Here is a 13,126-nt window from a genome sequence, read left to right as displayed (position 1 = left end):
TTTTTACGGTACGGGAAGTTCCAGCAAGTTTGTCTTAAGGCACGATGCCATACACTAGTAGTTTTGTAATTTTTTTACATTTATTTCTACAATATTACTGTAGTTTTGTCGTTCATTAAATCTTTAACATTTCTTTTGACATAAAAGAATTATCGAAATCCGAATAACCGTTTAGGAGAAATATCAAACCATACACCAGTAATAAGTTAAAAATGCCGTTTAGACCTCGGTACATTAAAAATATATTTTATATATAAATTTACCATTTATTACCATTAAACAGTGGAAAATTCCACAAAGTAATTCTATTTAAATACAAATAAATAAATATCAATGAGAGAGTCCTTCAATGAGAACTGGTTTTTGTGTTAAAGTAATGTAATGAATGCCAAGCGCATGTCTTCTTCTTACACTGATTAACACATTTTTTCCAAGGGTACCTGCTACTCTCGTACAAATACGACATTATTATTTATTTTACTCATTAGAATTAGCATAAAATCGACATGAATATAATAAATATAAATGATAATTTATAATTTTTTACCAATCGAATGCAGCACTGCAAGTGCATGTGCATGACCTAAATAAAATTCTCTCTATGCACTTATATTATGCAGTGTATTTCTAATTTACAATACGACGTGTGAAAGCAGATCGCTCGTCCGTTCGAATGCGTCCATCAAACTTGCGTAAAAAAAGTAATAATAATAATAATAATAATAAATAAATTGTGTTAAAAAGAAAATCTGATCTTATTTCTAAATTTCTAAAACTAGTGGGGCGCATGGCATCGTGCCTTAAGGCAAATTGCTGGAGCTTCCCGTACCAAATATTATTTTCTTGAAAAAAGATTAACATTTTTTGAAAAAATTTTACTTCGAAAAAATTAGATTTTTGGGAAACAATTACTTTTTTTGAAAAAAAAATTTTTTTTGAAAAAAAATGTTTTCTTTATTTTGACATATTTTGGAAAGTCTGAACTTTTTTTCAAAGCAATCGTACTGCTTTAACTGCATAGAGACAAAATATCGAAGCGCGTAAGCGCCGCGTCGCCGTCTAGAACAGGGGTCGGCAAGCTTTTAACTGTGATGTGCCGAGCCACTCTACCAATATGATTCAGGGTGCCGCCTGAAATATATAACCAGGTTCTGGGGGAGAAGAATTATAACCAAATTTATCTCTTAAACATTTTTATTAACTAATGGGGTGCATGGCAGCGTGTCTTAATTCAAACTGCTAGAACTTCCCATACTGAAATTAAAAATCTTGGTCAATGGGTTTAAAATTACTACAATATTTGTAAAAATACTACAATGGGTGTAAAATTACTACAATGTTTGTAAAAATACTACAATGGGTGTAAAATTACTACAATGTTTGTAAAAATAATACAAGGGGTGTAAAAATACTACAATGTTTGTAAACAATACTACAATGGGTGTAAAATTACTACAATGTTTGTAAACAATACTACAATACTACAATGTTTGTAAAAATACTACAATGGGTGTAAAATTACTACAATGTTTGTAAAAATACTACAATGGGAGTAAAAATACAACAATGTGTTTGTAAACAATACTACAATGGGTGTAAAATTACTACAATGTTTGTAAAAATACTACAATGGGTGTAAAATTACTACAATGTCTGTAAACAATACTACAATGGGTGTAAAATTACTACAATGTTTGTAAAAATACTACAATGGGAGTAAAAATACAACAATGTGTTTGTAAACAATACTACAATGGGTGTAAAATTACTACAATGTTTGTAAAAATACTACAATGGGTGTAAAATTACTACAATGTCTGTAAACAATACTACAATGGGTGTAAAATTACTACAATGTTTGTAAACAATACTACAATGGGCGTAAAATTACTACAATGTTTGTAAAAATACTACAATGGGTGTAAAATTACTACAATGTTTGTAAAAAGACTACAATGAGTGTAAAATTACTACAATGTTTGTAAACTATACTACAATGGATGTAAAATTACTACAATGTACTACAATTACAACTTTCTAGTACAAACGGTGCGTCCTGCAGAGCTTAAAGATAATGCAGGATTCACAATTAAGATTTAAAATTTAATTTTAGTCTCCTTTAGCATATATATTTTATTTTACAACACACGCTTATGAAATTCTTTCAGGAGGTATAATTTTATAATTACTTAAATGTTTATTATAAACTGTTTTATAATAAAAACAATTTTTATAGCCCTAAAATATTTTAGAATGTTTAAGACCATGAACTCTGTAATTGTATGAAATCATTTAGAATAACTTGAAACGACGAGAGAACATAAATAACAAATCGGATTTTCTGGTGAAAACATAATTTTCTTTGGTTTATAATAAATATAAATAAATTAATATTTACATTTCAAATTTTGAAAAAACCGCCATTAAATTTACTTACCGCATCTGGTACTTCTAATCAGGACCAACTTCATCATACAACTCTACGTTTCCGCCAATCAGGACGAAGGAGCCGTAATGGACGCAATTTTGTTCGGTTTTGATATTTGTGAAATATTAAATAAATACACTTGTGATTTATATAAAATTATATACATAAACTTAATAAAACTGTGTGGTTATTGATCTAAATTAAATTTCAAAATGTATGTGTCGAAAAGGAGAAAGAAAAACGTTAAATTTTGTTTGAATAAGTCGTTACAAATTTCGTTAAAAGTAAAACAAGATTATGTGAAAATTGAATAATGGCGGAGTTGAAAAGAATAATTAAGAAAGTTATTATTGAGAATTGTATGTATTAAAATTTATGGGGAAGAATGCATATGGTATAAAAATCCAGTATAATTATACCATATATATAGATTTTTATTTATTTATTTATTAATCTATTACCCCGCGCCGCCATTACAGCCGCTGTCATTTAATTTTATGTAACAAATTTTTTATGTATTTTATTAATTAGCATTATATTTCTTGCATTAATAATTATGCAACCGAGTTGCAGACACGTTATAAAATATATAGAAATGAATATCGTACGTCACACAGAATGAGTTGATGACTTAGCAATTAAGAAAAAAATATATGTAAGTATATATAGATATTTGCATATGAGGCGTTTGTAAATGTAATACTCGTCATTGCTTTCATTAGTATGCAAGACTTGTTTAGAGTCAGTAGTTGATAGTTGAAATCCGATAATGGGGATTAGTTTTACACGAAAAGAAACTAATAAAGTCATTTATAGAAAGTAAATGTTGCACAGTTCCACTCTGCAAAATTATATGTGATAGTGTTCTAGTGATAAACAGATTGTCGCTCTTGGAATTGATATTGTTTTTATTTGTTGTTTGTTGGTTTTAACACAATGCACTAGGAAAATTGTTGTACAAGGATTACCCGCTGTTTTAATTGTGTATCAGTTATCATTTTAAGGTGAGTGCATTTTTTTTTTGATTATTGTGCAAATTTTTTGGTTAGAATTCTAACAACGTACTTGAACATTGACCCTGGAATGTGATCGATGCCCTTTGACTGCGGTTTATTGATGAAATTAATACAATAACGTTCTTGTATTGTAGTAGTAATATCACATTAGTCCATTGTCTTGAAATAAATACGTATTTTGTTTATAATATATTTAAAATTTGTACAAATTTTGACAGTTGAGTTAGGTTTGAACTTAGCCGATGTAAATTTTTAAATATTTTGTTCTAAACATTTAAATAATAAAATTTAAAAATGTCTGCGTTCATATATTATAATAAACTAATATATAAAATATTGATTATAAACTTTTTTTAATGTATTTATAATAATTTTTGTTCCGAAAAAAAATTGACATTTTTATCCTTTAGCGGCGCCATGTTTAATTTTGTTTTAAAGTATTTTTCATTTAATCTAATATATAGTGTCAGAGTTCATTATTTAAATTAAAATACAAAAACAAGGTAAATTGTACTTACGATATTAAAAGATATTATTAAAATAAATACGCATTTTGTTGTTAAATATTCGGAATTTGCACAAAATTTGACAGTTGAACGGGTTACGTGTGAACTAAGCCAATGTACTTTTTTTACAAAAAATTGTTTTATACATTTAAATATTAATATAAAAATTTCTACGTTCATATATTATAAAATCTGATATATAAAATGTTGATTAAAAACTTTTGTTTAATATATTTATAATTAATTTTATTCCGAATTAAATTTGACATTTTTATCCTTTACCATATCGCCGCCATGTTGAGTATTTTTAAGTATTTTTTCATTTAATCTAATATGTAGTGTCAAAGTTTATTGTTCAAATTAACAAAAACAACGTAAATTATACTAAAAATATCAAAAGATTCTATTATATTAAAATAAATACGCATTTTGTTATTTTAATATTCGAAATTTGAAGAAATTTTGACAGTTTAAAGTGTTTACGTGTGAACTTAGCCGATGTAATTTTTTTTACAAATAAATGTTTTATAAATTTAACTATTTTTATAAACATTTATACGTTTATATATTATATAAAATGTTGATACTAAAAATATATAAAACTTTGTTTTAACTTAAATAAAATACTATAATCGGAATTAAATTTAACAGTTTTCATCTTTTGCCATGTTTAGTTTTATTTTTCAAGTTAAAATAATGTAATACATACATATTTACATTATTAAAAATTAAAATATTAGTAAAAAAATAAGTAGTAGTAATTTAAAAAAAACAAAATTTGATATTGCATATACAAAAAATTATATAAATTTTTGAGATAAAAATATATTTTTGTACGCAAAAATAAAATCATAAATAATAATAATGATGCCCACCAGGAAAAACTATATCTGTATTTTTTTTTATTGAATATGTACTTAATAATATGTAATTTAAATTATTTATTTCCTTTATCAAATTGTATTGCATTCATTGATAATAACATAAATATATTTATATATAGATTCGTATTTTTTTATAAATTATTTATCAAACGGCCTCGTTATCAAAGTCCTTCTTACAAAAGATAGGAATTATCGAAACGTTATCAAAATCCATTTTTATCTATAATAAAAAAATGAAACATACAAACAAGACTTAATTTTTGCATTTCATTATTATTAAGATAGCATAATATATTTAAAATAATGATAACATGTTTTTATAATAAATTTAAAAAATATACAATATAGGTGACTTTTTTAAATAAGTGAAATAAAGGTAAAAAAAATTTCACAAGGCTAAGTAATTACTGAAATTTGCTTTATATTATGTATTTTTATTATTCATTATTAATTGCAATAATTTTTATATGTATAAAGTTTAATGAGACTAATTTTATAATAAAATAAAATAAAATGTTTTTTTTTGTTTCAACTATTAAATTAAAAAAAATGTAATAAATTAAATTAAAATAAAATTACCGAATTAAATATATAAAAAATATAAATAAATAAAAATATAATTAAATAAATAGTAGTATTAAATAATAATATCATTAAGTGCATAATAGCAAATAAAAACAATATTTATAATTATAATAAAATTATGAAATAAATGGCAAAATAAGTGAATTAATTAATCAATATTAATAATAAATAAATAAGTGATTAAGAAAGAGTAATAAATAAGTAAATAATAGTAATAAAAATAATACAAATAAATTAGTAACAACAATAATCATAGATGATAATGAAAATAATAATAACAAATTATAAAATTATTGTTAACAATATGATTCTCCTATAATATATTCCTTCATGATAAGTGCATTCTCCTATAAAATATTCCTTCGTGAAGGTAGCTACATTATTTTTTTAAAAAACGTTCCTATATAAAAGAGGATTATTTTATTACTGTTATTCATATAAAATACATATAATATGTTTAAAACTGTTAATTTAAGTTGTTTAATACATTAGGTTAGTTTATTGTCATAATAATTTTTGCAAAAATATGTATCTGGATCATTTTATTTGATTTTGGTACTCCTGTTAATGACCCTGTGTGCGCGCGATAAAGGAAATAAAAACGTATTTTAAATTTAATTGTACTTAATATAAATTACTTTAGAAAGAAATATAGACTTTATTTGCTTTATTTTAATAATGTAAATAATTTAAGTAATGTAACGATTAGCGAAAATAATGCAATTGGATCAACTATGGCACCCCTAATAATGATATGTCACTTTGACATTTCATACGTCATTTTTGCAATCGACAATTCGCCTGTCATTAAATAATTACTTTTAATTCTTTTATCGACATAATATGTTTTTGCATATATACAAGGTCTCTAAATAACTCAAACGGACCTCGATTATGATTCCAGTGCTTCCAAAACTTTCATCCATCCATGCAAATTCAATGAAGTCACATTATTGATTTCTTTCTCTTCTAGACGATTGTTCGAAATCAGCGAAAAAGATGCAGACAGCTACGATGCCTGTAAAGGAGCGCTTCGACGCCGCCGTTAATGTTATAAGAAGTATGCCAAAGAATGGCACATTTCAGCCGAGCCATGAAATGATGCTGAGATTCTACAGTTTTTACAAACAAGCCACATTGGGTCCCTGCAAACAACGAAGGCCTGCCTTCTGGGACGTTGTCAACAGAGCGAAATGGGACGCCTGGAATAAACTAGGTGACATGCCGGCTGAAGAAGCCATGTTATTATACATAGCCGATTTGGGTAAAATCATCGAAACCATGGCTTACACAGACAACGTTGCTAGTTTCATACAGAGCGTTGAAGGAGTTGAAGGTTTATCTCTAGACATGCTTGAAGCTGTAGCCCCTAACGCTATACAAAAAGTTCGATCCACACCAGCATCTCCCATCACTTCGCGAGAAGTCAGTCCTATACGAGATGAAAAACTTGTTAATGGTATTAAAACAAACGGTGTGCACCATTCAGAAACACCTGACAACTCTGAAGACGAGTATATTGATACCGTAGAAAGTGAGCATGAATTAACAACGTCCAAAGCTAAAGTACATGTAAGTCGCAAGGAAAGAAAACGTAGAGGCGACAGTTTAACTAAAGAAACCTTAAACAATGTTGCACATATGAATGACGAGTTGCACAAATTAGAAAACCATTACGCTGTTAATTTATGTGAGCAGTTACAAAAAACTATAGACAGCATGAAAGCTGATTTACGCAATGCGAATGAAAGAGTTTCTAAAATGGAGCGTAAGACTAATCAATTCCTGGCGGTTCGTACCAAAGTGCCCCAGTGGTGGCCGTTTCAAGGTATAACACCTAATTGGTTTCTGTTTCTGATTCTGTGGCCGTTCATAGCGCAGAGAATCAGCAATTATCTCACGCAGAAGAGGAATTAAATGTTATTGTGATTTATTGTTATTTATGCTGGTGCACGTAAATATATAGAGCTTGATGTAGTGACACAATTAAGTAGTAACATACTTATATGTTTTTTACAATAGGTGATATTTTATCCAAAACGTTTTATTTTATTCTCATGACTAAGGTTGAATAGTTATATTTAGATTATTCATGAGGTGTATGTAAATATGACATTGTTTTTAATATATTTCGATATAATATAATATAAAAGGTGTAAATATATATTTTTATAAAAGATATTCAGTTTTATTATTGTGTTCAATAAGAAAATGACCCAGGAATCTGCCAGAATCCTCTTGAAAAAAATTTCTGTACTTTATAGAATTTAAAAAAATATTAATAGAAGTTTATAATTATTATTAATTTTATTTATTTATTATTAACTTCAAAAAATCGAAAATGAAAATTTTTATATGCATACCTTAGAAAAAATGGTGGTATGTGTGTGTATATGTATGTGTGTGCTGTGTGTGTGTGAGTGTGTGCGGATACAAATTTTCGTCGACGATTTCGGGAACACGGATCAACCGATTTGATTAATTCAAGGAACATTCGATTTGTATTGATAAGGAGGCGTGCTGATTGGTTTTGTGCTTTCTGATTTTATAAATAAAATTTTTTTTAAGTCATATATATGATGAAGATATTTTTTCTTAACAAATTTATCAAAGGAACTTCTTTTCATAAGAAACAATAAGTAGGTGGTACCTTTCATGCTTTTGAATTTGGAATTTACTACATAAATATTTTTCTATCTTCGTATCATCAAAATAACAGAAGTAACTATGTTATTACAATTTCTTTCTAATAACAAATTACATAAATAATTTATTCTAATTTTTTTTTTATAATCTGGAATAATATAAAAGAAAAACTGTTCTAAGAAATTATACTATTTATATACAATGTATTACATGACAATTATTAACATAAACATTATAACATATTTGTTATAGCTGCCACACAAGTTTTTTATATCGACAATTATCTTGTTTTGTTGTCAACGTGCAATAAGGAGACTTTGGATGGATATAGTACAGTTTTTTTTGTAAGTGCTTTGTTGCAAAATTCTATAAATATGCTGATGAATTAATACACACACATATATATATATATATATATATATATATATATATATATGTATATGTATATGTATATGTATATGTATATGTATATGTATATATATATGTATGTATATATAATGAAATATATATATGATAAAATATATATAATTGATTTAATAAATTTCAAAAACAAAAATTTGAATTTCCCGCATAATATCATTCGATTAACTTCACCCCGGTGCGATCGTTGACAGTTTGTCAGCCATTTGCATAACCTAAAGTCCACACTTGTAATGTGAATTGTTTACATAAAATTTCACAATTAAATATTACTAAACCTTTAAAAATATGAATCGTGTATCAAGAATATTTCAACCTTTAATCATAACTCCAAAAACAGCTCAAATATCGCCCACAAAAGATGTACTTATATCAAAAAGCCAAAAGGTAAATTTGAAAACAATCAATGTCTTGATTATCCTTTACTATTTATTTATATTTTATAGTTATTGACTGATGTGGGTATAATAAGATCTGGAGCACCTGGTAGTTTTCACATGCTACCTTTAGGTGAACGAGTTTGAGGAAATTGAATGATCTGATTGATAAATATATGCATAAGATTGAAGCGCAGAAGATTTATATGCCTTCTATAACTAGTGCTGATTTATGGGAAACCACAGGTAAATATAATTGATTAATAAATGCAGTAACAAAATGTTTAACCAATTTTCTTTTCAGGTCGGTTAGCAAATTCTGAAATTTTTACATTAAAAGACAGACATGAGAGGATGTATGTACTTGGTCCCGTAGGTATTGTATTAGAATATATTTACTCACTCAATTATTTAAATTATGCTCAATTATTATATAATAAACTATACTCAATTATTATATTATTTTAATTTAAAACTATGTAGTTTTAAATTCAATAATGTAAGTATTAATAAAAATTTTTCTTGCAGACACATGAAGAATCTATCACAGCACTCATCGCATCGCTAGCACCATTGTCATACAAAATGTTTCCTATCAGATTATACCAGGTAAGAAATAATATATATATATATATATATATATATATATAAATTATTTGTATAAATAGATAACCAGTAAATTCAGAGACGAAATTAAACCAAGGTTCGGCTTGCTGAGAGCACGAGAATTTGTAATGAAAGATTTATATACATTCGACATTAGCAGAAAGGATGCACTGGAATCATATGAGTCTGTGAATAATACATATTTTGAGCTGTTTACGGAACTGAATGTACCATTTGTAAAAGGTAACACTGAACTTTAAATAAAATATGCTTCAATATTTGTTATAAATAAAATTTAATAAATAATGTCTATTTCTAGTGGAAGCCGATGGTGGCACAATAGGCGGCAGTATATCCCACGAATATCACATCTTGGCAGACGTCGGCGAAGATAAATTGCTGAATTGCATCAATTGTGGTTTTCTTACCAAATCCGAAGCCTTTGATGCTGAATTAGATTGTCCTGGTTGCAAAACAAATCTATCCACGAAAAAAGGCATAGAGGTAAGAATAAATTATTTATCTACCGTAGCCCCGTTAGAATTTGTAGTCATTTCTTAGTCTTTCTATCAGGTTTATCTGAACCTTCCTTATTTTTATCATCAAAATTTTCTTCGCACACTTCCTTGCCTTTTCTTCTCATAGGACAGTAACCTTCAGGTATTTCCGGTAAATCAGGTAAATCTAAATATGTTCTTGGTAGGTTTGCAGCCTCTGCTTCTGCAGGTTGCTCCTGCGTAACAGGTGTATCCGCAGGGGCCTGTAAGGTCAAAGGGCTTGGCACGGCTACAGATACCAATTTTTCTTTAAGCTGCTCCGGTGATATTTTTATAGCTTTTGCAAAGTCGTTGAGGAAATTGTCGAATTGGGCGTATTCGATTTCTTTGGTGGCACTGAACTGTAATAGAAAAAGTACTTTAGATTGATAATTAACTTCCCGTAGGGTAGTTATAGTAATGGGCCGAAAATCGAAAATGAAAATTTTTGCATCTTTCGACGTTTTGAAGGTTTTTGAACATTTTGGCATACTTCAGAAAAATGGATGTGTGTATGTATGGATACAAATTTTCGTCCACGTTTTCGGGCGCACGGATCAACCGATTTGAATGGTTTAAAAAACATTCGATCCCTATTGATAGGAAAATGTGCTGATTAGTTTTTGGCAAAGGCAAGTCCAGCCGTTACGGAGATACGTAGCAAAGAGTGCAGAAAATACAAGTCGAGTTTTTGAGAGAGCGGAGTATCGGATGAATGATCTAAAAAACATTCAATTTGTAATGATTGGGAGAGGAGGCGATTAGTTTTTTGCAAAGACAGGTCCCGCCATTTCGAAGATACAGAGCTAAATGTGCAAAAAATGGCAGTTTTTGAGTGAACTAAGCGTCCGATTTGAATGATCTAAAAAACTTTCTGCTTGTATTGACAAAACAATTGCTTTTGAGAATAAAAAATTATTACATCTTTTTTTATTTTCCATAAAATTTTTGGATTAAGAAATTCAAAAAATTACCCTGGCTAAGCACAGTCTAAGTGCCACTCTGGTACAAATGTTTACCCAAGTGCGTTTAGACTGTATTTGTACTGGAGCACTTTTCCAATTTTGTGAAAAGTATTGAAAAATGTGAAAATGCCGCCAAGCTAAGCACAGTATAAGTGAAAGTGTCGCACAGAATTATTTGCAAATGCGTTTAGACTGTGACTATACGGGAGCCCTTCAATTCAATTTTGTGCAAATTAGGCAACCATTTTTTTTTTGAAATTGAATTCGAAATGAAATGACGATTGTTAATGTTCTGGAGATAAATTGATTTATCATTTCAATTTCATTTGCTCAGATATAACAAGATAGGAAAAATAATGAAAGTTACAGTATTTGTAATAATATATTTGAAAACGTTTAAAATTTCTCGAATTACGGTACGGGAAGTTCCAGCAATTTGCCTTAAGGCACTATGCCATACACCACTAGTTCTTATTGCAAGTTACTTACTTTCTTTAATAGTTCAGCGACTTTGCGATCATTAGAGTCTGTGATTTGTGCCATGTTCATCCATTGTTGTAATTGTTCGTATGATAGTGCATTGCCTTCGGCTTCGGTTTTGCCAACTTTTGCAAATACTTTGAAAAGTTCTGCAATCGGAGATGCGGCTGAAAAGAAAAAATAATTGGTCAAATTAAGAAGCAACTACTAGTGGTGCATGGCATCGTGCCTTAAGGCAAATTGCTTGGACTTCCCGTACCGTAACGAAATGATCGAGCAATGTTAATAAATGTTTTCAAATAAATTAGATTAATATAAATACTGTAACATTAATGTTTATAAAAATTATATAAACTGAATTACAAAGTTAAAATTATTTATTTAAGGTATATAAGCGAGTTTTAGCACTTCAGTAAGAATTAAAATTAAAATCTGAATTATTTTCGATATACAAAAATATTTTCTTGAAAAAAAAATGAAATAAAAAAAAATCCCAAAGGCGAATGTTTTGTCAACACAAGCCGAAAGTTGAATGATTCAATAGGTTCTCAAAAACTGCTATTTTTTGTACATTTAGTCTTGTATTTTTGAAATCGCTGGACCTGCCTTTGCCAAAAACTAATCAGCACATCTCCCTATCAATAGGAATCGAATGTTTTTAGAATTATTGAAAACGGTTGATCCGTGCGCCCGAAAACGTGGACGAAAAAATGCGGACACAAAACACACACTCGCAAACATTTTTTCTGAGGTGTCACGAAAATGTTCAGAAACCTCTGAAACGTGAAGATATGCATAAGCTTTCATTTTCGATTTTCGGCCCAATACTATTACAGTTTTTACAAGTCACAACTTTTTCTTTGTGTAAAATTATAGATTGTAATTAAAAATATTTAAAAACTGCAGAAGAAATGTTTTAAGGTCCTCACACTTCATCACCTGCTAGAAGTAAAACTTTTTGATCCTTTATAATTTGAATTTTTTCTGTACTCCTGAAACATTGATTAATTACTTAATGGACAGTAAAAAATATTATTTTCCTTTTTTCTATGGTTGCTCCCTTAGACTAGAATACACCCTTGAAAGTGTGTTTTATATTAGTTTAATTTATTAATAATACAATATAATATTTTGTTATAGACATAATTAATTAAACTGGTTGAAAGTGGCATTTAGCCTTAAGGCAAGTTGCATGAACTTCCCCGAAATGTGAAAAATTGACTTGATCAACCGAATTTGTGATTTAAATATATAGATAAAATTTTCAACTGTTTATTTCAAAAATAAAGTTATAGCTTTCAATTAAATCTAAACATTGGGATTTCGAATAGAATTTTCTCAAACACATTTAAGAAAATTTCTGTAATTATATTAATTATATTGTATTACACAGACACTATAGTGCTTGTGTGCCCTAAAATTGTAGCTTATTATTTTAAATTTCAGTGAACAAAAGCACAGAATTGCGGACATGGTCGACAATATTTCACTTTTTTGTTATTTACAAAGAAACGGCCCGGCCGATCGTCGCACAAACTTGTAAACGCTAGTCCTCATCGAGATACATCGAATGGCTTTTAAATTTTTGAAATCGGTCCAGCCGTTTTTGAGTAAACGTCGATTTACGGCAAAAAATCTATTCACACACACACACACATACATACTTTTTCCAAATGT

The 13,126-nt window shown here is 28.3% G+C and overlaps 3 protein-coding genes across 3 annotated transcripts in view; 2 read left to right on the top strand and 1 right to left on the bottom strand.

Annotated features, from left to right (window-relative positions):
• Nucleotides 1-3,177: 3,177 nt before the first annotated feature.
• On the top strand, nucleotides 3,178-7,490 carry LOC113387792 (acyl-CoA-binding domain-containing protein 5-like). The gene is made up of 2 exons (XM_026625167.1): nucleotides 3,178-3,432; nucleotides 6,393-7,490. Exon 2 carries the CDS (start codon nucleotides 6,419-6,421, stop codon nucleotides 7,334-7,336), a length of 918 nt encoding a protein of 305 aa, XP_026480952.1. The 5' UTR covers nucleotides 3,178-3,432; nucleotides 6,393-6,418; the 3' UTR covers nucleotides 7,337-7,490.
• Nucleotides 7,491-9,027: 1,537 nt separating this feature from the next.
• LOC113388532 (probable proline--tRNA ligase, mitochondrial) lies at nucleotides 9,028-10,018 on the top strand. Its single transcript, XM_026625903.1, has 6 exons — nucleotides 9,028-9,108; nucleotides 9,167-9,234; nucleotides 9,391-9,471; nucleotides 9,531-9,711; nucleotides 9,788-9,972; nucleotides 10,010-10,018. Exons 1-6 carry the CDS (start codon nucleotides 9,039-9,041, stop codon nucleotides 10,016-10,018), a joined length of 594 nt encoding a protein of 197 aa, XP_026481688.1. The 5' UTR covers nucleotides 9,028-9,038.
• The window catches only part of LOC113388531 (probable proline--tRNA ligase, mitochondrial), an 11,468-nt gene continuing 8,360 nt past the window's right edge, over nucleotides 10,019-13,126 (bottom strand). Inside the window, exons 10-12 of the mRNA XM_026625902.1 lie at nucleotides 12,389-12,441; nucleotides 11,459-11,616; nucleotides 10,019-10,366 (exon numbers count right to left, since the gene is read on the bottom strand). Coding sequence (XP_026481687.1) covers nucleotides 10,019-10,366; nucleotides 11,459-11,616; nucleotides 12,389-12,441 — 559 coding nt within the window. The remainder of the gene's footprint in view (nucleotides 10,367-11,458; nucleotides 11,617-12,388; nucleotides 12,442-13,126) is intronic.

The sequence above is a fragment of the Ctenocephalides felis genome, unplaced genomic scaffold, assembly GCF_003426905.1.
Source record: "Ctenocephalides felis isolate EL2017-DRISC unplaced genomic scaffold, ASM342690v1 CF-g0.4_SCAFFOLD_03572, whole genome shotgun sequence".
Lineage (NCBI taxonomy): Eukaryota > Metazoa > Arthropoda > Insecta > Siphonaptera > Pulicidae > Ctenocephalides > Ctenocephalides felis.
The sequence above is the reverse complement of the archived record's forward strand: the minus strand, read 5'-3'. Positions and strand labels throughout refer to the sequence as shown.

Bases quoted from the DNA above. Each gene is read 5' to 3' on its own strand.
- LOC113387792 (XM_026625167.1), top strand. From the start codon at position 6,419: ATGCAGACAGCTACGATGCCTGTAAAGGAGCGCTTCGACGCCGCCGTT.
- LOC113388532 (XM_026625903.1), top strand. From the start codon at position 9,039: ATGCATAAGATTGAAGCGCAGAAGATTTATATGCCTTCTATAACTAGT. The intron at 9,109-9,166 runs GTAAATATAATT...TTTTCTTTTCAG, and splicing joins TGATTTATGGGAAACCACAG to GTCGGTTAGCAAATTCTGAA. The intron at 9,472-9,530 runs GTAAGAAATAAT...TTGTATAAATAG, and splicing joins TTCCTATCAGATTATACCAG to ATAACCAGTAAATTCAGAGA.